General features: G+C 40.6%; 2 protein-coding genes across 2 annotated transcripts in view; both read left to right on the forward strand.

Moving 5' to 3' along the window:
• The window catches only part of POLR1A (RNA polymerase I subunit A), a 29,797-nt gene extending 7,204 nt beyond the window's left edge, over window positions 1–22,593 (forward strand). The window contains exons 10-34 of the mRNA XM_085059550.1: window positions 309–482; window positions 649–771; window positions 1,559–1,786; window positions 2,764–3,018; window positions 3,370–3,561; window positions 4,000–4,143; window positions 4,589–4,772; window positions 6,010–6,092; window positions 6,204–6,362; window positions 6,696–6,794; window positions 7,668–7,820; window positions 8,013–8,095; window positions 8,881–9,046; window positions 9,543–9,764; window positions 10,804–11,018; window positions 11,660–11,827; window positions 12,500–12,635; window positions 13,373–13,530; window positions 14,482–14,596; window positions 15,133–15,243; window positions 15,980–16,261; window positions 16,748–16,948; window positions 17,698–17,815; window positions 19,029–19,193; window positions 21,639–22,593. Of these exons, the coding sequence (XP_084915676.1) occupies window positions 309–482; window positions 649–771; window positions 1,559–1,786; window positions 2,764–3,018; window positions 3,370–3,561; window positions 4,000–4,143; window positions 4,589–4,772; window positions 6,010–6,092; window positions 6,204–6,362; window positions 6,696–6,794; window positions 7,668–7,820; window positions 8,013–8,095; window positions 8,881–9,046; window positions 9,543–9,764; window positions 10,804–11,018; window positions 11,660–11,827; window positions 12,500–12,635; window positions 13,373–13,530; window positions 14,482–14,596; window positions 15,133–15,243; window positions 15,980–16,261; window positions 16,748–16,948; window positions 17,698–17,815; window positions 19,029–19,193; window positions 21,639–21,739 (4,035 nt within the window). The 3' untranslated portion in view covers window positions 21,740–22,593. The remainder of the gene's footprint in view (window positions 1–308; window positions 483–648; window positions 772–1,558; window positions 1,787–2,763; window positions 3,019–3,369; window positions 3,562–3,999; window positions 4,144–4,588; window positions 4,773–6,009; window positions 6,093–6,203; window positions 6,363–6,695; window positions 6,795–7,667; window positions 7,821–8,012; window positions 8,096–8,880; window positions 9,047–9,542; window positions 9,765–10,803; window positions 11,019–11,659; window positions 11,828–12,499; window positions 12,636–13,372; window positions 13,531–14,481; window positions 14,597–15,132; window positions 15,244–15,979; window positions 16,262–16,747; window positions 16,949–17,697; window positions 17,816–19,028; window positions 19,194–21,638) is intronic.
• A 2,368-nt stretch (window positions 22,594–24,961) lies between these two features.
• Window positions 24,962–26,371, forward strand: part of ST3GAL5 (ST3 beta-galactoside alpha-2,3-sialyltransferase 5) — a 45,533-nt gene continuing 44,123 nt past the window's right edge. The window contains exon 1 of the mRNA XM_085059558.1: window positions 24,962–26,211. Coding sequence (XP_084915684.1) covers window positions 26,205–26,211 — 7 coding nt within the window. The 5' untranslated portion in view covers window positions 24,962–26,204. The remainder of the gene's footprint in view (window positions 26,212–26,371) is intronic.

Below are 26,371 nucleotides of genomic sequence, written 5' to 3' on the forward strand. Positions count from 1 at the left end.
ACTAGATGGAGCTCTGTTCCTACAATATATAAGAGGAGGTTAATGAGTTTTGGATGTGGCTGCTTTAGTGGCTTTTAGACTGAAAACAAGGTGATGTAGGTGAAGAAGGCTCTCAGATTGACATTATTTTTATCTAAGAATAGTATTTTCTAGTTGCAGTGATTCCTGACATGGCCAGACTACCAGTGTAAAATAATGGTGAATGTTTCATTTGCTGTATTTAATACTGCAATTAATACTATAATTTCAGCCTAGTAAATAGAAGATATGTTTTGTTAAGTCCAAGTTTCTAATTTCTGTTTCTGTAGGAGACAGGAGGGGATAGTGAACCTCTGGACCGTTCTGTGCTGACAACCATTCCAGGACAGAGCATTGCAGATAAGCTGTACAACACTTGGATACGTCTCCAGAGCCATGTCAACATTGTGTTTGATAGTGACATGGACAAGCTGATAACAGAAAAATACCCTGGTATTCGTCAGGTGGGTAGCAGGTGGAGTCTTAGTTAAAAAAGAGAAGCTGGTGGAGTAAGAAAGAAGTGAGCTATTTGTGGTTAGTACGTGGGCACTTTCATGACACTCATCATTGTAAGAATCCATCTGGTTTTCCATACTTTGAGGTTTTAATTGTTACCTTCTCTTTCCAAAGCTGTTGGAGAAGAAGGAAGGATTGTTCCGCAAGCACATGATGGGGAAGCGTGTGGATTTTGCTGCTCGATCCGTCATTTGCCCCGATATGTACATTGGGACCAACGAGATTGGCATCCCTATGGTGAGGATAAATAAAATAAAAAAGAGGAGTGTCTCTTTCTGGTGCAGCTGTGGACTGAACTGCACTGTTGACACTTTGGTAGCAAGCATATAACAACTAGATAGCAAGCAGGTTAAAATGTAGAGGTTTTCTGACTCATCTGAAGTTTTTCCCACCCAGTGTTAATAAGGAAGGAGCATTGAAGAGTGGGGAATTCTTACTGTTACAAAGCAAGAACACCACATCTGAGAAGGAGGATTAAAAAAAAAAAAAAAAAAAAAGCTGTACTTGCATTATTGCATTATGAATTGGTGCAGACTTTACAAGTAGATCCTGTTTCTCCTGTGGTCTTTGTGCAGTGTATTTTTAACAGCTCTGGCAGCCTTTAAGGAAAGGCTATGATAATGTCACTAAGTATATCAAATTTTAAGGATTTTTAACCACATAGAGATGACACCAAGCCTGAATTTGAGCTTTTCATTATATCATATTTGCAGAAAAGAGTGAACCTGGTGAAAATGTGCTTTTTCTCTGTATTTGTTGGCTTGTGTGCAGAATCTAAATCCATACTTTTTTAATTGTGAATTGAGTTCTCTATGCAGTAGAAAATTGTATGGTAGAGGATTTTAAAACAGAAATGTATTTATTTGTCATTAGAGTAGACTGAGAAGGAGATACATTCAAGAGCTTAAAGTAATTTATGTTTGCATTATGTCCGCTAACTTTTGATGCTGTTTCATCAGTGGCTTTTAGAGTTTTAAGCCAAAACTGAACATGCTATTTCTCTCCTCTTTTCCCTCCTGTCTAGGTATTTGCTACCAAACTGACTTACCCTCAGCCAGTCACTCCCTGGAATGTCAAGGAGCTGAGGCAGGCTGTCATCAATGGCCCCAAGGTCCACCCTGGAGCCTCCATGGTCATTAATGAGGATGGATCCCGCACGGTGCTGAGTGCCACCAGCCTGACACAGCGCGAGGCCATCGCCAAGCAGCTCCTCACCCCCACCTCAGGGGCACCCCAGACAGGCCTGAAGATTGTGAGTGTTGGCAGAGCCCTCCTCCATCTCTGGTTTGGGGGGATAGGAAGAAAAGCATGATCCTTTTTCAAATTGTAAACCCCATTTTTGCATCCTTGATTTCAGTTGGTTTTAAAACACAGTGTGTGGCATTCATTGTGCCAAGATGCAGAGTACTCTTAGTGGTGGCCTTGGCAGTTGGACTCCTTGATCTTAGAGGTCTTCTCCAGCCTAATTGATTCTGTGTCAGTTGTTTCTCCTCTGTGCTACAGCTTAATCAACCTTTGAAACTTTTAAAAGGTTTTACCTTTAAAACTTTTAAAACTGTATCTGCATTCCTTGCAAGAGTTGAAAACTTAATATTTAGCTGCTAGGGGAAAAGTTTTGGTGTTTAATAGTGTTTTCACATTGTTATGTATTACCCTGTCTCTCATAAAGGCTTAGCAGAGATTTTAAGTCTTTCTGTGATGTGAGTCCTCTCAGAACCTGTCACACAGTTAAACATAACAGTATTTAGGTTGTACAGTCAATTTCCCATACTCCTGTTTGTAATCACTTAAGTGTCTATTTGGATATTACTAACAGAAGAATTAAAATGAGACTGTTTTGAGAGACTCTGTTCTAGATAAGGATATACTGTGTTGTACTCAAAGCTGAAATTAAGAGATTCCTAGCCTCTGCTTCAGCTACTGGGAAACACTACTACCTCAGCCCAGAGTGTCCAGGGCTGGGTGTATTGTGGCAAGTATTAATTCAGGCCAGTGGGCTTTGCATGAAGAGCTTATTGATTTGATCAGTGTGGTTTGGGGGAGTTAATGGGGAATATCTTGTTTGGTGGAGAGCAGAGGGCATTCAAAGGCAAGCAGTCTTAATTCTCTTTGGCACAGAACATAAGTACCAGAAAGACTTTGTTTTGGATGTGTGTATATTTAAAGATAAATCAGTCCTTTCTGAGGCATGGCAGTACTGTGTAGGCAGCAACCCGATTTCCCTTGCAGGTGTGTCGGCACATTAAGAACGGGGATGTGCTGTTGCTGAACCGCCAGCCCACCCTTCACAGACCTTCCATCCAAGCTCACCGAGCCCGAATCCTGCCTGGGGAGAAAGTGCTGAGGCTTCACTATGCCAACTGCAAGGCTTACAATGCTGACTTTGATGGGGATGAAATGAATGCCCATTTTCCACAGAGCGAGCTGGGCAGAGCAGAAGCCTACACCTTAGCCTGCACTGATGAGCAGTACCTGGTGCCAAAGGCAAGTAAAACTCCCTGTTAAATCTGTTCCTACATGCAATCACTTTAGTTTGTTTATTTTGTCTAATGATAAATGAGATAATTTTTTAAAATCTATTTATTTATTTTTGAGGTTTATTTCTGTGTTCTTTCTCCACTTGTGGTTCTTCTCCTCTAAAGAAGACCCAGCACAGCCAAACAATCTTATTCCTTTGAATGTCAGTGTCCTGAAGAGATTCAGTAGAGAGTTACACTGTAATAATGAGTTCTTTACAAATTACTTAAAAGCTTTTATCCAAGGGGAATAATTTTGGGAGCTGGAGGCACACGACTTATTAACCCCCTCACCTGTTTTTTCTTGTTACCTCTTTAGGATGGGAAGCCACTTCCTGGCTTGATCCAGGATCACATGATTTCTGGAGTCAGCATGACAATCCGGGGCTGCTTTTTCACCAGAGAGCAATACATGGAGCTTGTGTACCGAGGACTGACAGACAAAAAAGGAAGAATTAAAACCTTTCCTCCTGCTATTATGAAGCCACAGCGATTATGGACAGGAAAACAGGTAGTTTATAATTTACTGGGTTAAAGAATGCTGGTGGTTCCAAAGCAAGCAGAATACCAATGCCAAAACCTGTGCTGCTAAAGGTGGTTGAAAGGCCAGATCCCATCAACACCATGGAGGTCTTGGTGTGTGTTTTTGAGCTGTAAAACCCAACAAACAGCTTTTTTTTAAAAGAATTTTAATATATCTAATTTTTGAAAAAATATTTGCTATTTTGTATTTTTGAATAATTATGTGTCTCAGCTCATTGATCTTTCAAAGGCTAGAGTAGCAGGAGGATATTCCTGTCTTGTCAGGTTTACAAGCTTTCAAAACTTTGGTGTCAGTGGAAAAAATACATGCAGGATGTTGTTTTTCTTGTCCATGCCATATTTTTTTATGTTGAGAAGGGAATATATGAAATAAATAATTCCTGCCACTCATCCTGCTTCTTTATAGGTTGTTTCTACGTTGTTAATTAACATCATTCCAGAAAACCACGCTCCACTGAATTTGACTGGGAAAGCAAAGATTGGTGGGAGAGCCTGGGTAAAGGGACCTGCAAAAGGATGTCTAAATCTTGATGCAATGTGTGAATCTCAGGTATGAAACAACTCTGGGGGTTGGGCTGGGCTGTGTTGTATTAAAATTGTGTGTGCAGTAGAGGAATGGGAAGCAAGCAGATGACAAAGTTAAAAGCAGATATTTTGCAAGTTACTGCCAAAAGTGGGTGATTAAAGGGTAGGCCTGGGAGTCAGGAAAAATTCTCTTCTGGTCCTGACTTACATAGATTCCATCTATTCTTGTTAGACCATGTGTCTTCCTTGTTGAACCCTATAGGTGGAAAAATGCAGATGGTGTTAGAAGTTTTCTTTCTGCTATAAATTCTGGAAGTACAGATAATTTGACCACATTTAACTGTTCACCAATGTATAAATCTTTTAAACTTAAACCTATTTTCATATAGATTACACAGAAAAACCTGTAGAGGTCATAGTAAGATCAAAATTTCTGTTTTCCTGATTCAGAGCTATGTTTTATTTCTCAGGTTATTATCAGAGATGGGGAATTACTGTGTGGAGTCTTGGACAAAGCTCACTTTGGCAGCTCTGCCTATGGCCTAGTCCACTGCTGCTATGAGATCTATGGGGGTGAGACCAGTGGGAAAGTGCTGACGTGTCTGGGGCGCCTCTTCACTGCTTACCTGCAGCTCTACAGGGGCTTCACCATGGGTGAGTGACTGCAGTACTGCAGCGCTGTAGTGCAGCACCTCCTGAGATGCAAACCAGGCATTGTTGGGCATAACAGATGCTAATTCTGTTGTTTGATCTTGATTTTTATTGGTGCATAGCTGGCCTTCTAAGCATGAAGAGAAAGCTCAGTCTTGAGTATGCCCAACAAGTTCTCTCTTCTGTCCTACCTAGGCAAAGTGTGCACAGTCAAAATGTCTTGTGTTGAAATTTTGTTCAGATCAAAACCTTATATTTTGCTTCTCTGAAAAATAATTGTTGGGTAGAAAGCAGAACAGCTGATAAAGCTAGATGGAAGAACTTTAAGGGGTTGTAAATCAAGTCTTGCACGTCTTGGTCTACTTTAAAACTTCTGGTAAATGTTTGACTTTCATCACAGCTTTCCAAACTCATACAAGAGTTATGGAGACACAGTCAACTGTTAGCAGCAGTGAGGGACCAACAGACTGCTGTGAGCCAGGGAAAAGGGAAGGATATCTTTTGGACTGAGGAAGGGGATTGATTGACTGTAAAACACAGAATATACGAGAGAATATAAGAGAAAATATAAGAGAGCCAGGGTGAAAAACTAGTTAGGAAAAGATAATGAGCCTGGGATTGCAAGGTAGCTAAAACATCAGAAAAAGAAAAATGGAACTGGAGCAGGAGTCTGGCATTTGGTGTTTTGACACAACCATTTTAGTGACTTTGACAGGACTCCTTACAAATAGCTCACAGGGGTTAGGGCTCCAGTCTTTAATCTGTTCTGTTGTTCACCTGGTCATGACAAGGATCTGTGTTTTTAATTTCTCTTTTTTAAAAAAAGCTAAGAAATGCTGGATTGTGAAAAGTTCAGGTAATAGGAAGTTTGATGTGGATGGAAGAAAAAAAGCAGTTTGATGTAGCTGGCCCATAAAGCATTAGTTGGTACAAGTGCACCAATTAAGATTTTTTAGAGACTGTTGAAGTTAAAACATCTTAAATTACAAAGTTGATTTTGCACCTTTACTGCTTAGTTGATGTTGCTTTTTTTTTAATGGCCTACAACTTCTCCATCCAAAAGCTACTCAAATTTTTTCTTCTTGTCAAACTGCAGACCCTGAGTGTAACCATTATTATTACTTTAATTGTGCCTTTCTTTTCCAGCTCTTGCCTCTCAAAATCCATGACACCAAATGTGGTTCCTTCCTTGATGCTTTTTCAGTTTAGACCATTGTGTTCTGTCTCTCCTCTTTAACAGGAATTGAAGATATTTTGGTTAAACCCGAAGCAGACCACAAAAGAAAAAAAATCATTGAAAGGTCAAGGCAGAGTGGTATTGAAGTAAGTCTGTTTTGCACATCTTTTTTTCTTCTATAATGCACTATTTTTGAAATCCAGCCTTTTTCAATTATGCCTGCTTAACACCTAAAACTCCCTATATTTGACTTTCAGGCTGTTAGAGCTGCTCTTAATTTGCCAGAAACAGCATCATGTGAGGAGGTCCAAGGGAAGTGGCAGGATGCCCATCTCTGCAAAGACCAGAGGGATTTTAATATGGTTGATATGAAATTCAAGGAGGAAGTAAACAATTACAACAATGAAGTTAACAAGGTTGGCATTGAGGCATCTGTGCATACTAATCTTGTTTGGAGGCTTTCTTATTAAGTTAATTAATGGGGATGAGTGGTGCCTGACTCTTCTGGAGGCTGAAGCTTTCTATCTGTCCCCAGCATGAGGCTCCACATGGTGCCTCTCCTCCTCAGCCTTGTCCTCCCTGAGTGAGAAGATGGCTTAGTATTCAAGATGCTTTTAAAATTATAAATAGCAATGTTTGTGATTACTCATTGTTTTACTTTGTTAAAGTCTTCCACAGGAATTTCTTTGGTTTATTATTTTATTAATAATGTTTGGGTTTGTTCCCTTCCCTGCCCCACAACTCTGTAGGTTTGCATGCCCCTTGGTCTCCACAGGAGCTTTCCAGAGAACAATTTGCAGTTGATGGTGCAGTCAGGAGCCAAAGGATCCACTGTAAACACAATGCAGGTAACAGCAGCCAGAATATACTTAGCAGCTACACGTGTTGATGTGATGTGTCCCAGAATGTAAGCTGTTGGGAAGCTCTTGTGGGGATATCTAATACCAGAGCAAGATTTTCATTCTGGACTTTGGCATGGAAAAAATTTAGAAGAATGTAATAAAAACCTCAGTGGGTGACAGAGGAGAGTCAGTGTTTATTATAACCTATTTTTGAATCCCTCCTCAATACATGAAGATTTATGGAAATAGCAGACCTGCTTTTCAGAAGGAATGCTGCAGTTTATACAAACAAACCTACTGTAGGAGAAATAACTTTTCCTGGCCTCTGTTGGAGACTGATCCTTTCCTTCTTTAACTTCTGAATAGGAACAACTAAATCTTTGGTTTTGGTAGAATTGGCAAGGATAAATTTTCATTTTACCTTTTGCAACACAGGCACCAGGCAAGAGGCACTATAAAAATGCCATCTAAAATGGAGAGAATGACCAAAGCTCAAAAGAGAGAGCATTTTGGGTTTAGGTTTTTGTTCTGTTTTTAGTACTCTGCTGAGAATGGTGAGGGTAATGTAGGGACCTAAAAATATTGACAGTATTTTTAGTTTCACATCTCTGTGTTAAAATAAGTATACAGAATGAGAATGGTAATGTTGAGGATGAGTCAGGGAACTGGAATAACTTAAAAAGGCCAGGTGAGATCTCCATGCCTTTTCTGCCCCTCAGTAACAAGAGCATTTCATGAACAAATCCACATTGAGCTACAGAGCATTTAGGGAATGTTTTGACTTTTTTTTACTGTATTTTTCAGGAAAAATTATTAAGCTTATGTGAACAAAAAGTTGGATGGAAAAGTGATGTTTCCTTTCTTCCTGTCCACATTTAGATTTCTTGTTTGCTGGGCCAGATCGAGTTGGAAGGTCGAAGACCCCCACTGATGGCATCTGGCAAATCACTGCCATGTTTCCAGCCTTATGATTTTTCCCCTAGCTCAGGAGGATTTGTGACTGGCAGATTTCTCACTGGGATCAGACCATCTGTAAGTTTAATACTGTTTGTGTTGATACTGAAGTTTATTTAAGTCTCGGTATTTTAATAGAGGATATCTGCAATTATAGATAAATGGACTTTGTTCACCTTGGTTTCATATGTAGCTTTCAAGGAAGAACATAAATTCCCAGTGTTGATGCACTTATTAGCAGCATGCTGATGGTATTGTGCTTGTGTTTAGGAATTCTTCTTTCACTGCATGGCTGGCAGGGAAGGTCTTGTGGATACAGCTGTCAAAACCAGCCGTTCTGGGTACCTGCAAAGGTAAGAGGCCGGGCTTAGAATTGGAGCCTTTAAAAGGTCCTTTTGTTGGTTGGTTGATCTTTCTTTTTCTTTTTCTTTTTCTCTCTCTTTTTTTTTTTTTTTTTTGAGAGATTACCGTAAACTGGAAGTGTGTCTGTATTGTGTAGATTAACTTCACTGTACTTGATTTTTACAAAAGAGTCTGAAGACTGAATGTTTGTTCTAAGCCAAATTTTCTAGAGATCTGGATCAACTGAAACATTACCATTTCAAACTGGTCACTGGCACATAACAGCAGCAGCTTCTCCTTTTGGAGAAATCTTTTTCCTGGTACAAGTGCAGATGTACAAGCTCCAGGCAGCTCTGTGTTTTCTTGGCCACGTTGAGTGGCTCTTATCTTTACTCAAGCAACACCTCCAGTATATATAGAAGAAGATGGAACTTTTCAATTGTTTCTGAAGGTAGTGAGGAGTTCCAAAGGAGGGACGGTCCCTTCTTTCAGACAGCTGTTAAAGAGTGACAGCAGAAATAGAGAGTAATTTACCATTTCATTTTAACTCAGATCAGTCCAAGGAAACTGGAGGGAGCAACATGCTGAAAGCTTTGCAATATTATTATGCATTTCACCTGTGTTGCATCTGTGTGGCTTTGGCTTCCAGGATTCCTGATCAGCCTTTAAGTACACTTAAAATGTTACTGAAAACAGTGGGTTTTGTGTGACAGTTATATTATCCTTGTTGCTTTGTAGCCTCTTAATGGCATTTTTCTTTTTTTTTTTTTTGTTCCATTTTTTCCCTCTGGAATAGGTGTATCATAAAACATTTGGAAGGGCTGGTAGTTCAGTATGACCTGACTGTACGAGACAGTGATGGCAGCGTGGTGCAGTTTCTGTATGGAGAAGATGGACTTGATATTCCTAAAACTCAGTTCTTACAACCCGAGCAGTTTCCTTTCATTGCAGAAAACTATGAGGTAGAAGAACTAAATCTTAAGTACTTATGAGGGGTGAAGGGGAGACTGAAACACGTGGTTAACATCTGCATGTCTGTCAGGGATCCAGTGGCAACAGTTGTTTGTTTCAGTTACTTTCAGACTAATACAGTTTTATTTGCCATTGTATTAAAAATATGGAAGCAATCTGAAGTCTGCAGAGTGATTTAAGCAGTTTCAATTTCAGCAGAGCACCAATCACTGTCTTTTCTAACTCTGCACTTGAATTCAAAAAAGATGACTTCACTTTCAATCTGTCAAGTTTGATTAACTTCTGTTTTTACCAATATCACCACTGCTTATTACAGAATGGTGATAACAGCATAAAGTTACCAGGAGTTTTGTCTCAGTTGGGTTGAAAACCAAATTTGAAAATTGTTTTACAGCAGTGACAGCAGATGACCATTTGAGTTTGCTTTGCCTTTTGGGTACAGTGAGCATGGAAAGAAGGATAATCACACAAATCACTTTCTTACAGGTAATCCAGAAGACAAACCGTCTGGATGAAGCTTTAGCAAGGATGGAGTCTCACCAAGCTAACCAGCAGTTCAAAGCCATCAAAAAATGGCGAGCCAGACACCAAAACTCTGTGCAAAGAGAAGGAGGCTTTCTGTTGTTTTCACAAAAGAAACTGGCAAGTGTGAAAGCACAGCTTCCAGGAGGTGAAATAAAGAATGGAAGAGTTCCTGCTACTTTACAGGTAACACAGAAGCAGTTGAATTGACCAAGCCCTTTAAAAGAAGCTGCAGAATTCAGTAATTTTTTAAAATTGTTTAGTATATCCCAAAGTGTTTCATGATTTAAAGAAATCATCTCAGCTGTGTGGGTGATGAAACTGAGATTTATTAAAGTCTGTGGGCCCTAGTGTTAGGGCAGAGACTAAAAATTGAGATAAATCTGGTCTTAGGAAATAGGTCATGTTCATGGATGGTTTGGGGAGATGGTTTTTGTTTAGTGGTGGGTTGTTTTTTTATGTCCACAGAGTAAATCTCCCTTGCATGGACAGCTATCTGCTAGCTGGATGAGAGCCTGCTTGAATACCAAGATCAGAGGGCTGAGCCAGCCTTACCTAGTTTTTCCAAAAAATACTCTTGCTTAAGCCTCTCGTCCATCGTTGCACTGATCTCTGTGATATGGCTTCTAATGAAGATTCTGTGTATGGACACAATGCAGACATGTCCTGCTTCACAGCCTTGCTGTCACAAGAAATTCATGCTGGTGGAACATGGGCAGTTAGCCTGAAACTCCAAGCTGAAGGTGTTGAGATACAACTCTGAGCTTGTCTGCAAAAGTTGTTTTTCCTAATCAGAGGTTCATTTATTGAGCTATGTTGAATTTGTGTTGCTCTTGACAATTTTTGATAACAAGCTCCTTTTTCATGCCAGATTTGGATGGGGGAGGCGAGAGGCATGTAAAGGCAAGGGTTTAAGTATATTGAGGGCATTCACTCCCAAGTTAAAATCATTCTTTGAGGCCATATTTTGCTGATTTCTGGAGTAGTCGCTATGGATACATAAGTTGGAGTATTTCAGGCTTTTAAAGAATCTTGAAATCATTTGGGTTCAAAAGTGTTAAATGTCACAAAAAGGAGAACACTGTATTTGTAGCTGAGCTGTTTGCTGTGTTGTGTACACCCTTACATTCTACACAGGCTCTTTTTCCTCCTTCACTGCTGCTGGATTGCTCATGGTCTTATTGTGGATAAATCAGTCAGCTTAAAAACCTCCTCTCATTTTCAGTTGTTGAAGATGTGGTATGAGCTTGATGAGAAGAAACGAAGGAAATATCTGAAGAAGACAAATAAGTGTCCTGACCCAAGCCTGGGGGTTTGGCGTCCAGATACTTACTTTGCATCTGTTTCAGAAACATTTGAAAATGGAGTCGAAAGTTATATCAATAAATGGGAATCTGCGAGCAGCCGGAGTTACATGCACCCAGCACTTCCTTCTGATAGGTAAAAACCTCTGTGTCTCTTCTTCTTTGCACTGAGCCAAACCAAGAATAGCTTTTTGGAATGAGTTTTCCAAAACTGAAGAGTCTTTACCAAGTCTTATTTTTGTTCTGGCCTTTGTGAAACTAAGCTGTGGGTTTCAGAATCATTCTTGAAAGTCAAACATGCTTAGTGTGCACTGGAGAAGCTCTGGTTGTCTGTTCCTTCCAAACCTGGATTTTCCCTGCTGCTGAGGGCTTTAGCAAAGGCTTTCTGGAACAACAGCAATGTATTGCTGTCCATATACATATAAAATAATACTTTATAGTAACCTTGAAAACCAAAGCATCCTCTTGACATACCTTGGAGTTAGCAAGGCATTTAAGAAGTGCAAGTGGGAGTAAATGGAATCTCTTTTGACATTCTGGGAGTTGGCAGCAGAAATAAAATACAGTTTGGCCAAGGCCCCAGTTCTGTGTTAATGGGCTGTGTTTGTCAGATCAGATGGGGATAGACAATTTTACAGTTTCTGGAGTGTATTTATCTGTAAGCTACCAGGAGAAATTGGCTCAGAGATGTAACTTTATTGAACAGAGCAATGAGTCATTCTTTTCTGAGTTTATTATTTTGTACATTGAGCTAAACCTCTCATTTCCTGTCTTCAGATTAAAGAATCTGTTGTATTTAAAGTGGCAACGATCTCTCTGTGACCCAGGAGAAGCTGTGGGGCTTCTTGCAGCTCAGAGTATTGGGGAACCTTCAACACAGATGACTCTGAACACCTTTCACTTTGCTGGCAGAGGTGAAATGAATGTCACATTGGGTATTCCAAGGTGAGAAAGCTGTGTCCTCTATGAGTCCTTTATTTTAGACACTTAAATATATAATTATGATTAACCTCACTAATAGGTATATGTGAGAATATTGAGGGTGAATGACCCTTCAGTTTACTTGTAAATTGTGCCTATTCAGAACTATTTCAATGTTTTACAGTTTTCCAGTTATTTTGGTTTGTTTTCCAGATATAAAATATCTGTGAAGGCCCCACACTGTAATCTGATATACAGCAAATCATCAGTTTACTTGAAAAAATGTGGGCCCTGACCTGGTCTCATGTGGGGGTGTGTGATGCCTCAGGTGGGAAGGGATTGTGTTGCTTCAGAGAAGCAGGGGAGGGGAAGAACATATGAGGAAGCATCCATTATGCATCTGTATGAAACAGACTTCATTAGTCCTTCTTTTCTTGGAACAATTTATTATCATCTCTATCCCCTTCCCATAACTAGGGAGTAATCTAATTGATGCAGTGGGGCTGCTCTTGTGCTGTGCCTGGTGGGGAACCAGAGCAGAGAAAAGGAGCAGTGCAGTGTAACCACAGCTCTTGATGCCCATGGCTTTGGTGGAAGTGCCAGTTGCTGCATGCTGCCTAATGAAATGAACTAGATAATTATCTGATTGCGTAGTGCTTTTAACGTTTAATTTGAATGATCATTCTTTGTTTAAAGGTTGCGGGAAATACTAATGGTGGCCAGCTCAAACATTAAAACACCAATGATGAGTGTTCCTGTGTTCAGTACCAAGAAAGCTCTCAAAAAGGTGAAACAGCTTAAGAAACAGCTCACAAGAGTGTGCTTAGCTGAGGTGAGCCTCCTTTTCAATGCATCCTTTGAGAGTCAGCAAAACAAACTCTCCTCTTTGAGCTCATCAGTAGTTTGCTGTGCCAGAGTCTTTGGCTTTTTCTCAAGCACAGTTTTGTCAGTCTGTAGAATTAGTGGGGTTCTGTTTTGTCTCTGAGACAAGCTAATCTGGCTGTGATTGGCATAGTCAGAGCCCGGATAGAGACCTTTCTATCTGTCGCCTAGCCCTTCCTAATCTCATACAAATCGCTGTGCTCAGTAGAAGAACATGTGGCTCTGTGGAGACTCAATACACTGTGATGTGTTCTGTGTTCCCTCTCTTCCTGGGAGAGCACCCTTGGTGCTTTCCTACATGCCCTACCCTCTTCTGTTTTACCCTTGTGAGTTGAAAACAGCAAGGATCAGGTTAACACTCAGCTGTGTGCTAAAATACTGCCATGCTCCATGAGCATGATCAATAAAATGGAGCTGTTGGCCCCCTAAGAAGGGTAATCTCTTGTGAAGGAGTCAGATGGGAGGTGAGGATGTTCCTCCAGTATTGTCTGAGTTAATTGTTGGGAAGAGTTTAAGCCAGAAAGTGTAATAGGGTACAGTCCTTTTGCCCAAGAGCAAAGCCTCCAGAGAAGTTTGCCAGTTAGCCTTGTGTAATTCTGGTTTCCTATGGAAAGGTCTGGAACTGCAGGAGGTAAATGAAGTGTCTTCATCAAAGGAATAACGTTCCTGCTTGGGAATGTTTTGTAGGTCTTGCAGAAAGTGGACATCGAGGAATCCCTGCATGTGAAGCACAAGCTGAACAAGCATCGCCTCTACAAAATCAAATTCCATTTCTTGCCCCATGAATATTACCGAGAGGAGAAGTGTGTGAGGCCCAGGCAGATCTTGCACTTCATGGAGACAAGGTGAGTTTGCTTTCAGGTACCTTAATATTTGCTCCTCTTTTACCTTTTTTTTTATTTGCCTCCTCTTTTGCCTGCATGTTATTGATTACAGCTGGTATAGCTTTCAGAGCCACAGTTCCAGCAGATGTGCAGAAAGCATTTACACAGTTGCTTTTATGCCATGAATAAAACTGCATCTGTGGCATAGTGACAGTGCAAAATTGTATCAGGGCAGATCTTTCACATCTCTGGTACACTTGGAGAAGACCCACATCAGGAACATCTCATTCCTTGTCTTCGGATGCTTAAGCATTTATTACCAGAAAAAAGCCCCAACATTTGAATACTTTAGGCATCCCTTGGTGCTCTCACTGAACAGAACTAAAATTTATTTTTTACTATGTATAAAAAATAAATTAATCATAAAAGGCTGGCTTATGTTTCCCCCTTTTTTTTCTAACTCCTTTTTCTATCCTTGTGTCTGACCAAATTTTTGTAGTTAAAAGTAAAACATTTAATGATAAGGGTCTATTAGAAACTGTATTTGTTTTGTAAGGAGGCTTCATTGAAATCTTTTTCCTTCAGGCCACCTAAATTCAAGCTGGGTTACTTTATTTTGTATGTGCTTGTTCGTTTAAAAAATAAAATAAATCCAGTAATAAACCATCTATTCTGGCGGTCAATTTGATGTGCAGATTTTAAATCCAGATGAGCATATAATTTTATGCTTTAGATGCATGGCTACATCTGTAATAGTAAGAGATCTGATACCAACCTTTTGATTCCTAAACAAATGGCAAAAGGCTGAGAAAAATTATTTGCCTTATCCTAGAAGTACTTTTGCATCCTGCAGGGAATATGTCCTGTTATGAGTTGACTGGTTTCTTAAACAAAATAAATGGGTTTTTTGATGACTTTGGATTGACTGTGGCACTGCTGAGCTTTGACATTCTGGGATGCTTTTTCTGTCAGGTTCTTTAAAGTTCTTCTGGAAGCAATTAAAAGGAAGACTACAAAGATGGCATCTTTTAATGAAGTCAGCACTCGGAAGACAACTCGGAAGGATTTAGATGATGAGCAATACAAGGTACAAAAGAACATTACCTGAAAAACACCTCACTTCCTTTACTTGTTTTTGAGAACTAGAATTTGGAAAAGTGCAGCATGTTTCAGTGTACACAAGATATGTGAATACTAAATTTCTGCTTACGTATTTTCTTCATACATAAGCTGTCTTTGCATTCTCGCAAAATTAACAAGGAAATTAAAGTTTTTATGTATTTCATCCTGGTTTACTTAAGACTTTACTCTAAAAATGCCAATTTATTTTAGTTTCTCTGAGACAAAAGCATATTGCTCTGCTTGCTGCCAGATCAGTGTTCTGTTGTAGCAGTGGTTGTCAAAACTTTGGGGAAGGTCCTTTGTTAATTGAAATGCTTTTGCATGTTCTTTCTGCCCCTCCCTTCAAGGACTGTCATAAACAGTCTGACAGCTTATCCATCTAGTAGACGTTCATCTTGTTAAATGTTGAATTCAAGAGTGTGAGTTCATTTCTTTATAGTAGTGAGCCTATAGAAATTAACTTGTCTGATTATCTGGTCTGTCCTGGATTTCTCGATACAGATTAGTCAGGAAGCTGAAGGAGAGGAAGAAGAGAACATTGTTGATGCAGAAGCTGATGAAGGAGATGGTGATGCTACAGAAACAAAACGGAGGAAGAACCAGGAAGAAGAGGTAATGACTTCATAAGTGCTCAGCACTGCTCTTTAATTCCCTATTTCTTCTGTGTTTGAGTTGGGAAGGAAAACTCCCATTGAAACAAAATGCTGAAAAAGACAAACCTCACTTGAGAGGGGATAGGAAAGCCTCTGCTTTAGGCTGAACAGTTTTCATTTGGCTTTTTATCAAAGCCTTGTTCTTCAGGCGTTTGGGTAGATGTGTCTGGCAATCAGGCTGTCTGTGCTGAAGTTCACCTTAACTTTACCTTTTGCTAATTTTATTCCATTGTTTTTAAAACTTTACTGTGGTTCCTAATAATCTCCCTGCATGTTTCTCTGTGTTCAGTACTTCATAATTACATCTTAAAAGATGGGGTGCTGTAATTTCAGCAAGAGGGTGGGATGATTAAAAATCCTGAAGGAATCCCATCATCAGAGTTGGATTATGGGAAGAAATTCGACTTTTTCAGGGAGAGAAAACTAAATTCTGCTACAGTCTTAATAACCTGTAGCATCCTGGACTGTGCTGAGGAGTAATCGTAAAATTATAAAGAAACAGAGACTGAACTGAATCTGTTGTATTATTTTCTTTACAACAGAAATGCATTTTCTTTGTTTCATAGGGGTGAGATCCTTGCAACTCAGCAGTGAAGAATATTCACTGAAGAATATTCCTGAATTAAACTATCCATGGTGTGCTGTGTCTCTGTACAGGTTCTGGCTCAGATAAACACAACATTATTTCTTTGCAGGTTGATTATGAGAGTGAAGAAGAGAATGGAGAAGAAAATGCTAATGAGAATCTGGAAGATGAAGAGGCTGAATCTGAAAAAGAAGAAGAGACTCCTGGTGCTGAAGAGGATCAGAACAGAGCAGAGGGTGAAGAATCTCAACATCTTTCCTTTGTGTCTCAGACTAAAAAAGGGAAAGATCGATTACTTCAGTCAGCAGAGGTGCGAGTCAGTGCTGTTGTGGAGAGCCACCCATCCATCCAGGATTACATGTTTGACACTGAAAATGAGCTTTGGTGTGAGGTAAGGTGGAACATCTCTGGGTGGTTGCACAGTGATTGCATGTAGCACCAATAAGAAATGGATCTTTTCAGTGCAGTGCTGCTGTTTTGGCTCAGCAATCCTCTATGAATACAGAACATGGCATAACGAATGTACTTCTTGATGTAATTTTTAGTAACCTCTAATTTTCAGAACATCTCATGTAACTTTTTATAAGAACAGTTTTTTGACAGCTTTATTGTGTTTTAATCTGTAAGTATATGATGATCTGCTGTGTAGCCCTTGATGAATACAGGTTATGGCTGGACTGCTGAAAAAAATCAAAACATCTTAAAAAACAAATAAAAACCCCAACAAACACGTTTGTGTTCCACCACCCCAAAAAAGCAGTCAGTGCATGTTCAGAGACCTTGAAAGCAATATGGATGAATGATGTGATGATAACCAGTGTGCTGGTTATTGAGCCTGGTGTTCAAGCCTCCTTACACTGTGTTGTTTTTCCATCAGGTTTCCTTGGCATTGCCACTGACAAAGGTGTACTTCGACCTCTCCTCCCTGCTGGCATCCCTGGCGCGCAGCACAGTGATCCACGAGGTGAAGGGCATCACACGGTGCCTGCTCAACGAAAGTACCAACAAGGAGGGACAGAAGGAATTCGTTCTCCAAACCGAAGGGATAAACCTGGCAGAGCTGTTCAGATACTCTGATGTGTGTAATCTTTTTCTAATCCCAGATTTGAATGATCTTTTGCGTTCAAGGGGAGATGGTGGATGATGGATATAATTGCAATTTATCAGGGGTGATGTGTAATCTTTTCAGCTCTTAAACTATCTTCCTTCTCCTTTCTATCCCCAGATGTGTTCAGAGCTCCACAGAGCCTTTTCTCAAGGGCAGCTTGCAAATCAGTGTTTGTGCAGCAGCCAGTGCCTAATGACAGATTATTTCACACCATTCTTCACTCTCAGTATCTCTAAATGTTACTTGAGGGAGTTCTTCCATCTAAATTAATTGCTGTGCTTGGAGATGAATAGTTCTGTTATCTCATCTAGCCCATAACTCTCCAAGTACAAGCCTGTTTTAAGCTGCATCTTCTCTTTTGCTAAAAGGTTTGGCTGTCTGAGACACACTGGGCATTGCATTGTGTTGTGTGGAAGTCTTTAACATATTTTGCTAGTGTATTTTGCTAGTTCACTTTTTGTGATTTCAGTTAATTTTCTCCTGTGGTGAATTTTAACTCCAGTACTCTTATTCATGTATATAATGGTGCTTAACATAAATCCTCTGAATCATTTTTGTCTGTGTTTGACTGAGCTGCTGCCTAGTTGTTCTGTATCTGCTGGTGCTGCTTAAGATCATGAAAAATGGAAGAAAATCTATCTTAGCTTAGCTTAAGTTATTTGGAAATAAAGAGCAGCTGTTGTCCTAACTTGTATCTCTGGGTTTTTTTCTGCTTTCAGATTTTGGACCTGAACAGACTTTATTGTAATGATATCCATGCCATGGCTAAGAATTACGGAATTGAATCAGCTCTGAGAGTGATTATAAAGGAAATAAAAGATGTATTTGCTGTATATGGTAGGATTTCTTTGTATTTTTAAGATAGTCTTTAATACCATTAAATGGGAAAAAGCAGCCACAGTGATTACAGTTACGGTTTTGCATGATCTTTTCATTTATGTGCGTATTTTCAAGTTGCAGCTATTCATTGTTTTAATCATTATAGTGTCTTCTGTGAAGACCTTGTTAGTTAATTATTAGGTTTAATAGTTTTAATACGCTCGGTGAGGCTGAATTTATTCCCCCTTCACAGAGTTCTTCCATTCTGGTACATTTTTTGCAATCTGGAAGGTCCAGACCAGTTAATTATTGATGTCTGAGGAAGCCAACTGTTAGACTTGTACAGTGGCCCTGAGAATAGGATCAATCTTGCCTCACTTTGCCTTTTTAATGACAGGATTCTAGGCTCCTGAGTTTTTATATCTTTCCTAAAATAGCTACACTGCATTGTCTGAATGTTCTCTGTCAGATAGATGATTCAGAGAGTCCAGCCTGGGGAGGCTGCATGACTTCATAGGGATGTTGAATTACTCTTCAGTGAGTGGAGTCTTGCTATGAATTAAACTATTGAAAAGAGGGGAGATTAATACAGTGGCAATTTTAGCAAGCAGTTATATCAAACTGATTTGCCAGCTGGCAGCCCAGGATGGCCTGACCTTCACGTTGTTCAAGGACTGCTCAGTAAATGTTGACAGAGCTGTTAATGGTCCCCCATTACACTGACTCCACAAGTGTTATTTAGGAATAAGGACTTTTTTTTTTTTAGCCTAAACAGGGTTTTCTGAGAATGCCTGATGTCATGCACAGAGAGCACCAGAACCTTTCTGACTCAGGGGCCCAGCTAATGCAGGCCACCAGGTGAGGGGGGAGAGCTCTGTGCATCCCAGATGGATGGATGTGTGATCCCCTGTTGAGGAAACAAGGATGGTGCAGACCTTTCCTGATTTTACATAGAGGAACTCTGCTGCCTTACAGCATTATTGACATTGCAGTTTCCCATTCTTTTCATTTCAGTTTGAAGAGATACTGTTTTGTATTAGAGTGAGGTCTGCCTCTCTTGGATATTTGAGGGGAGCAGTTAAACCAGATACGCAGTGGCAGAAGAATGTTAATAAAGATGTTCTCCAAGCTGGTTGGATTCAAGGGGTTTGATTTAGACCTGATTTATTTAAAAAGCCTCACACATTTATCCCTTGAATGTTCTGATGGTTGTTCTTTCTTGTGTTCTAAGGAATTGTGGTAGACCCTCGACACCTTTCACTTGTGGCAGATTACATGTGTTTTGAAGGATTTTACAAACCACTGAATCGTTTTGGAATTCAGTCCAACTCCTCCCCTCTACAACAGATGACATTTGAAACCAGCTACAAATTCTTGAAGGATGCAACAATGATGGGTAAATGGTTTCGTTTGAGATCTCTTGCTGCAGCATTTCACTTATGCTTGGGTTTTGTCATAACTTTCCACTATTTTGAGTAATGTGTAATTGCATTAGGAAAAATGCCAAAGGCAAAAATTTTAATTAAGAACTCGCCTAGGAAAATGTTACAGATGTTTTTAGTAAAATTCTGTCAGCTTAAATAAAGCCAGCTCCCACATGTAATTTGTGGGGTCTGTGACTCCTTTAAGAATTAGATAGGTATTTTTACAGCAAACCTTAAGGTTGTTAAGATTTGTTATAGCAAAACTTTATAACAGACTACGAAATCTGCCTTTTCCTGTCTCTACTATTAAAATTGTCTTCTCTGCTTTGTTTTTGTGCCTATGTTATAACTTCCATATCTTCTCTAGCTTTGTTATTCAGCATTTTAGAGAACAGACCTTCTGGCTATTACTTTGATTTAGCACTTTATCTATCTTAGATTTTTTTTTCTCAGAGACAAAGGGTGAGACTCATTTGTCTAATGGTAGGTTTCTGGTGCCATTTTAGAGTCCCAAAAGTATCTTTCTGCCCTCTAGTTGCCTCTCTGGAAGGTGTAGAGATCACGTGGTTGTGTGGACATTTGGAATTTAGGACATTTGGAACAGCACTAGTCATCTATATTTAAGGCCTTCTGTAAAACCCTTGTGCTTTAAGTGTCTCATTTGACAGTTTCTGTCATCTCAGGCTTTGGATAATAATTACACCTCCCTTTTGCAAATAGACTTGCTTTCTGTCACTTGCCAGTCAGATGCTTGCCTTGGATGCTACTCTGCTGTGTTCTTTGCTCCCATTTACAAATGGGGAAAGCTTGTGTCTTAAACTGCCTTGCTCAGATGTCAGAGATACTTTTATCAGTGAAATTCTTTTTGCTGTTTTATAGCTTTTCTGGGAAGGTAGCTTGGGTTTTAATTAATAGCATTGGTTACAATTGACTTAATTAATTGGAAAATCATGAAAGTGTAAATCTAGGGTAAAATTAAAGAGAAGAGGATGTTACTTGCACAGTTGCACTCTCTGGATTTACGTTGTGTCACACACTGACTTGGAAATTAAATCAGAGGAGGTTTTTGCCAAGTGAAATGTAATGTATGGATACTGTTATGAATAAAGACATGCAGTGCATGCTGACAGAAGGGCAGGGTGACTTGGCAGGAACTGCACTGATTACAAGCAGAGGGAGTTAATGATTTCACCACACTGGAAATCAAAGTCATAACAGGGATTGCAGCAGCCTGGATCTAATTTGCTTTAATAAAACTGATAACTTGACTGTACAGTTCAAGAGACACTGCAAGGGTGCCTCGGGGCTGATGCCCTGAGCAGTTAGAAGGAAATAAGAAGGTCTGTGAGGCTGTGCACAGCTGACTTGAGCAGGGCTGTTGGAGCACAGGCTGCTGAGCAGAGCTCCTTGTGCAGGGGGCAAACTTCATCAGCAGTGAGATCCCTTGGGCAGTTTGCTCAGAGAATGACTCTTTGTTAACATCACATGAGCAAACAGGGCAGCACGACTGTCCTGTTTAAGCATCTAACAAAGGGGCTTTTTTTTCTTCAGCTGACACACATTTAGGAGCAGCTATTTGATTATCCAGCTGTGGCTGAGATCAGAGCAGTGAACACATGCCCTACACAGTGCTGTGCATGTTCCTGCCCCCACCCTCTGCGTGATAAAAAGTTGAGTGCATTTTGCTCAGTAAAATAAAGATAACCAAACTTAGAAGTTTTACTGTTTTATTTCCAATTTCCTACTGCTCTAATGATAAACTCTCAGCTTGCCGTAGTTAGGATGAATGAAAAAAAGCCTGAATGCTTACAAAAACAGTGGAAACAAAACAATCCCAGCCAGACTTATCATCTGGAGTGCTTCCAAATTTCTGTGACACTGTTTCGCTACAGTGAGTAACCACAAAATCAAAGGAATTCATGGAATGTCTCTCTAGTGAAAAGTTCTCTTCATATCTAGCCAGAAGGATTTAAAATACACATCAAAAGGATTCACTCTAACAAAGGAAAAAGGCAGCAATGACAAGGAAATCATTTTGGTTTTGTATCATGTGTATTTTTTAGTGATCTATTTTGTCAGCAAAATATGTTCCCTGGAAGGTCAAATCTGTGTTCTCTTAGAATTCAGACTGTTTTGTCTTTCCATGTGGAATCAAAAGAGTTTAGTAATGTGTGGCCTAATTATTTTCTTGGGCCAAAGATTGGGATGAGATAATAATTATTGTAGGAACGGTAGGAAGAGCTTTGGACTCTTTACTCCCAGAAATCCCAATTTAGTGTGGGACAGCAGGTGGCAGAACCTTTCTGAATCTGGGGCTGCTGAACCAGATAGCTTCTTGCACATAAACCAAAATGGTTTCTTTTCAGCACTGCCCTTTGGGAACCTCCTAATAGGATTTTATTTGAATTGTATTCCAGGTGCCCATGATGAGCTGCGATCCCCTTCGGCCTGCCTGGTGGTTGGAAAAGTTGTCAAAGGAGGGACTGGCTTGTTTGACCTCAAACAGCCCCTGACATAGTGTTTTGGTGGTAACTTAAGGATTCTGATTGAAATGTTCATTCTAAGAGCTGCATGTGCTCTACAGCTACACAGCAAGGGCACGTTTGTTAATCTGGATACCCAATGAGCCTTATCTATTTAATGAGTATAGGAGCTATCTTTTGATCCAAAGAAACACTTATTTACTGTTCATCAGTGTAAAAAATGAGGTTATTTGTTTACATAAAAAAGAATAAAAATGCAGGACGCAGTCTGGGTCTCCAGCTGTGCAACAGTTGTGGCAGACAGAAGTGAAAGCAGAATCTGTTTATGCTGATTTTTGTGGGGCAGAATCCCATCAGGGTGGGTAGTGCCAGTTGCCTTGTGGTCATAAACATGACAAATTTCCAGTACTGGAAATAGCATTCCACACTGGCAGGTGTAGCTGGGCACTGCTGTGCTGAACCTCAACACTGCATTGGAGCAGCTGTGCTCAAGGCATTTCCTCTTCTTCTGCTGCACTTGGGTGCACTGCCATGACTTGTATAAGCTTTAGAGGATTTTAGAGCATTTTCCTATTCTGCTACTTCATTTATTAAGAATAATGTGTCTGTGACACATTTGTTAAATTTCTTTAGAAGAGTGGAATTCAGAGTTTTCATGGTTTCTATAGGTATTTTCCAATGCTCTTTTAACTTCTTTGGGTAGAACAGATCTCACACAGTGAGAGACTTGACTTTTGCTAAAGATTTATCCCTTAAATGCCAACGTGAACTGCTGTAGCAATGACTATGCAAAAGATTCCTGTAAGAATTACCAAAACAAATTGTAAAGTATTTTTGCTGAAATATTCTATATCAAAGAGGATATTTAATAAAAGACATTGCAAAGAAATATTCTGAATGCCCTTAGGTTGTGTTACTAAGGGGAGTTCATTTTTAACTCTGATGGCTGTTAAAATCACATGGCCCAGAGCTGTTTGCTACTCCTCAGAAATCAGACTTGTTTATACATTTGATTTGAATAAGGAAGCACTGCACACAAGTAGTTAAAGCTCTCTGGCGTTTGCTCACTGCCTTCTAGTTTGCTAACGGATCTCAGTGCCTGATCACTCTCACTGGTACCTCTGCATCAGTGCCAAAGTGCCAGAGCAGAGGAGGCCACTTCCAATAGGGCTGCATTGAAGGGGATCAGATCAGATAATGGGAGATGCTGATTTGGGATTGTGAAAGAGCCTCTGTGGAGTCTCTGTGTTGACCCTCTTCTGCCTCAGCCCCTTAAAACGATGTCACATGTCCTGCCAATTGCACTGAAGCTTAACAGATGCGTTAACTCAGCAGGTGTCCAGTTTCACTTTGCAAATCTGTGTAAAAGATTTCCTTGTGTCTTTCTCCAGTCTTAGCACCTGCTTTGTAGTTGTCAAAAACATGTCATTCAGCAAAGAATGATGAGAGACTCAGTTGGGTACAGTTTGGCAAACATATGGGAAATATGTTTCTACTTGCAGGGTTCTACTTGCAGGTTACATCTATACTAGTACAGACTGCTTGCTGAGGGATCCCCACAGTCCTGCAGAGAAGAGCATCTATACTACATTTCCTAGCTGGAGATGTGGCATCCTTTAGTGCTCAAAAGAGTTTAATCTAAATAACCCATTTATTCAAGTAGGTGGTTAGTCAGTGCTGCTCCCAGGTTATCTAATACTGATTAACTAGAGCCATTTGGAAAATGGGCTCAGGCTGTGGCAGGATGATGCAGCCTTCCCTTTCAGTGCTGAGTTGCCTCTAAACTTCCTGCACAGGCCAGGATCCAAAACCTGATTCTGATTGTACTGAAAGAACTGGCACTGCAGGAAAGTCTCAAACACAGTATCTTAGCTAAAAAAGGAAATAGGTGGCTATTGCTGTTCATGGAGAAAAGTGATAGGGGAGAAACACAACCTCAGATGAGGCCATATCTCCAAGGCTGGAGAAAGGTATGAATTTTGGCATATAAATGGGCTTATTTTATATTGTGAAGGAGAGGCAGCTGAGGTAGCAATTGCTCTTAATCCCTGGTGTGAGCAGGTTGGCTTGGGGTTCATCTAAACTGCCCTTTCTGAGAAAGGAATTTCGGTCTGCTTAGGACTCACATGTGTGCAGAAAACTGAGATAGAAAAAAGTCCTGCTTTGTGTGGTTAGAAAACCTGACTTTCTTCTCGTGTCCCATGAAACTCTGTGCACTGAGATCTTTTATTTCAAAGTGTCTGTCTTACTGCTCTCATTGTACAGTGCTTTTTGAGGAAGTGTGAGCTACCTACCCCAAACATGGTCTGGAAGAATGCTACAATAATGGTGGGGCTCCTGCTGCTTTGTGATTATTTGCAGCACACAAATGAGAGTCACGTTTGGAATAAAGGACCCCAAAGAGTGATTTTGTAGAGAGGAGGAGATGATGACTGAAAGGCTGGAAGAAGGGAACATCCCTTCTCTAAGCTCTCTGCTGCAGTGCAGGGTGCCAGGATACCCCCAAAGCTGTGATAACATGGGAGGAATGAGAGAAGAAGAAGTAACTTCCAAATTTTCTTGCTTTCTTTATGTCCATTAATAACAGCAGTCGATCTGTCTGGAAAACTAAAGGGTGTAAGCTTGACTTAATGTGCACTCCAGGAACAGGCTGATGAGCATATACAGATCTGAAAGCTGGGGAAGAGGATTTTTGAAACCTGTGGTAGGAGAATTTGAATTTATTCAGCCAGAAAGGGTCCTCATCTTCTGGTCGCGTGTGCTTTGGCAAGCAGGGCATAAGTTGTGTGTTCTATCCTGCTTCTGTAGATGTGCTTGTGTGTCCTGTGACAGGCTGAGCTAGGACTGTTAGTCTGGAGAGGAGGTAGCTTTGGGGAGACCTTACAGCAGCCTTCCAGTACTTAACGGGGTATAAAATAGGGAGAATGATGTTTTACTTGGGCACAGTTTTAAACTAAAAGAGATTTACATTAGATGTAAGGGAGAAATTCTTCCCTGTGAGGGTGGTGAGACCCTGGACCAGAGAAGCTGTGGGTGCCCTATCCCTGGAAGTGTCCAAGGTCAGGCTGGATGGGGCTCTAAGCAACCTGGTCTAGTGGAAGGTGTCCCTGCCATCGTAGGGGGTAGAATGAGATAAGCTTTAAAGTTCCTTCCAACTCAAACCATTCTGTGGTTCTGTAGTACAAAACACCTATTTGCTGATGCAGATTGGTTACCTTTAAGACAGGGGTAACAAAGCTTTTCAGTGTGTTGGTAACAGTGAATCAGCTTCTATTTGCACAGCAGTTGCAACACAAGCTTTGTTCAAATTTTTTAAATCATAATAGAAGGCTTGTTTTTCTCAGTAAATGATAAATCCTAAATTGGGCAATGAGAATGGATACAAATAGAAATGAAATCTTCTTTCATCACAGAAGCAAAGCTAAATATTAGAAGACAGGGAGCAGAAAAGTTTGTTTTCCCAGGTCACTGGTTCTCATGTTGCTATGCTTGTGTAGGTCAGTAACCAGGCAGTGGCCACAACACAGCTCCCAGAGATCTTAAATCACTCGGAGCCTTTCTGCACAAACCCAGTGGAGCTTGCCAGTAAGTGCTGAAATCTGGAAGCAACCTCATCTGCTGAGGAATTTGGCAAGTGGGAGGGTGGGTGGCACCTCAGGGACACTTCCCACAAGGTCAGATTGTGGTGACCAGGCCGTGCTCCTGGACCTGGCTGGCGGCAGGCAGATGAAGCCAAAACAAAAATCTTTCTCTGTGATTAGGTCAGATGGGAGAACTTGTGAGCATTGCCTGTAAGGGTTGAGATCCAACAAGTGTTTTGGTGTGGAATGTGGCAGTCTTGATCTTTGGGGTGGAAGTGGTGTGAAGATGACTGCTGTGGGGTGGGGGAGAATGAATTCTGCCTGCCACAGCTTCCTGCGTGGCAACCAGCTGCCTCATCCAGAGGGGAGCAGCAGGAGCTTCGTGCCTCATCAATGCCTACTTTGCCTTGCTGTTCATGTAGCATGGATTATGCTTCGCCCTGAGGACCCCTGAGCTTTGCTTTGTTTTGTAAATATGTCTTAGGTTGCATGGAAAGTGTAACCAAAAAAAATGTATTCTATTACCATCTTCATAAGCTGTTAAAAACAGGTGGGGCAGTGGTCTTTATCTTCAGCATGACCCAGCCCTGATAACACCATCCAGGGGTTATCTCCACTGAGGGGCCATCAAGCTCTCCCAGCATGCCTCATGGAATTACATCATCCCATTGTGAGATGCCCTGCTCAGAGAGGAGGAACTGAACATTCCCACATGGATATAAGCTGAGGCTTGGAATGTTATGGAGCATTACTTCCACTGGATTCCCAGAGGAGAAGAGCTTGAGAGTCACCACTGGACCTCCAGAGACAGACCAGATCTTTCTTCAGGATCACCACTTCAACCAGGCCACATCAATCACTCCAAGGGGACTGCAGCCACCATTTAACTGGACTACTATCACCTGACCAGCAGGGTGGCATGGCAGGTTGTATTATGACTCTCTCAGTTTAAACAGGTGTTTCTCTATTACTGCCTTTAATTTTTCCTATTAAATTGTAGTTCTGACTTAGAATCTCTGGCAATATATTTGTGTGGGGTTAATTCCTCTGCTGGTTTTTTTTCAAACTAGCGTGGGATAATACAAC

The sequence above is a fragment of the Lichenostomus cassidix genome, chromosome 4, assembly GCF_008360975.1.
Source record: "Lichenostomus cassidix isolate B80296 chromosome 4, HeHo_3.0, whole genome shotgun sequence".
Classification (NCBI taxonomy): Eukaryota; Metazoa; Chordata; class Aves; order Passeriformes; family Meliphagidae; genus Lichenostomus; species Lichenostomus cassidix.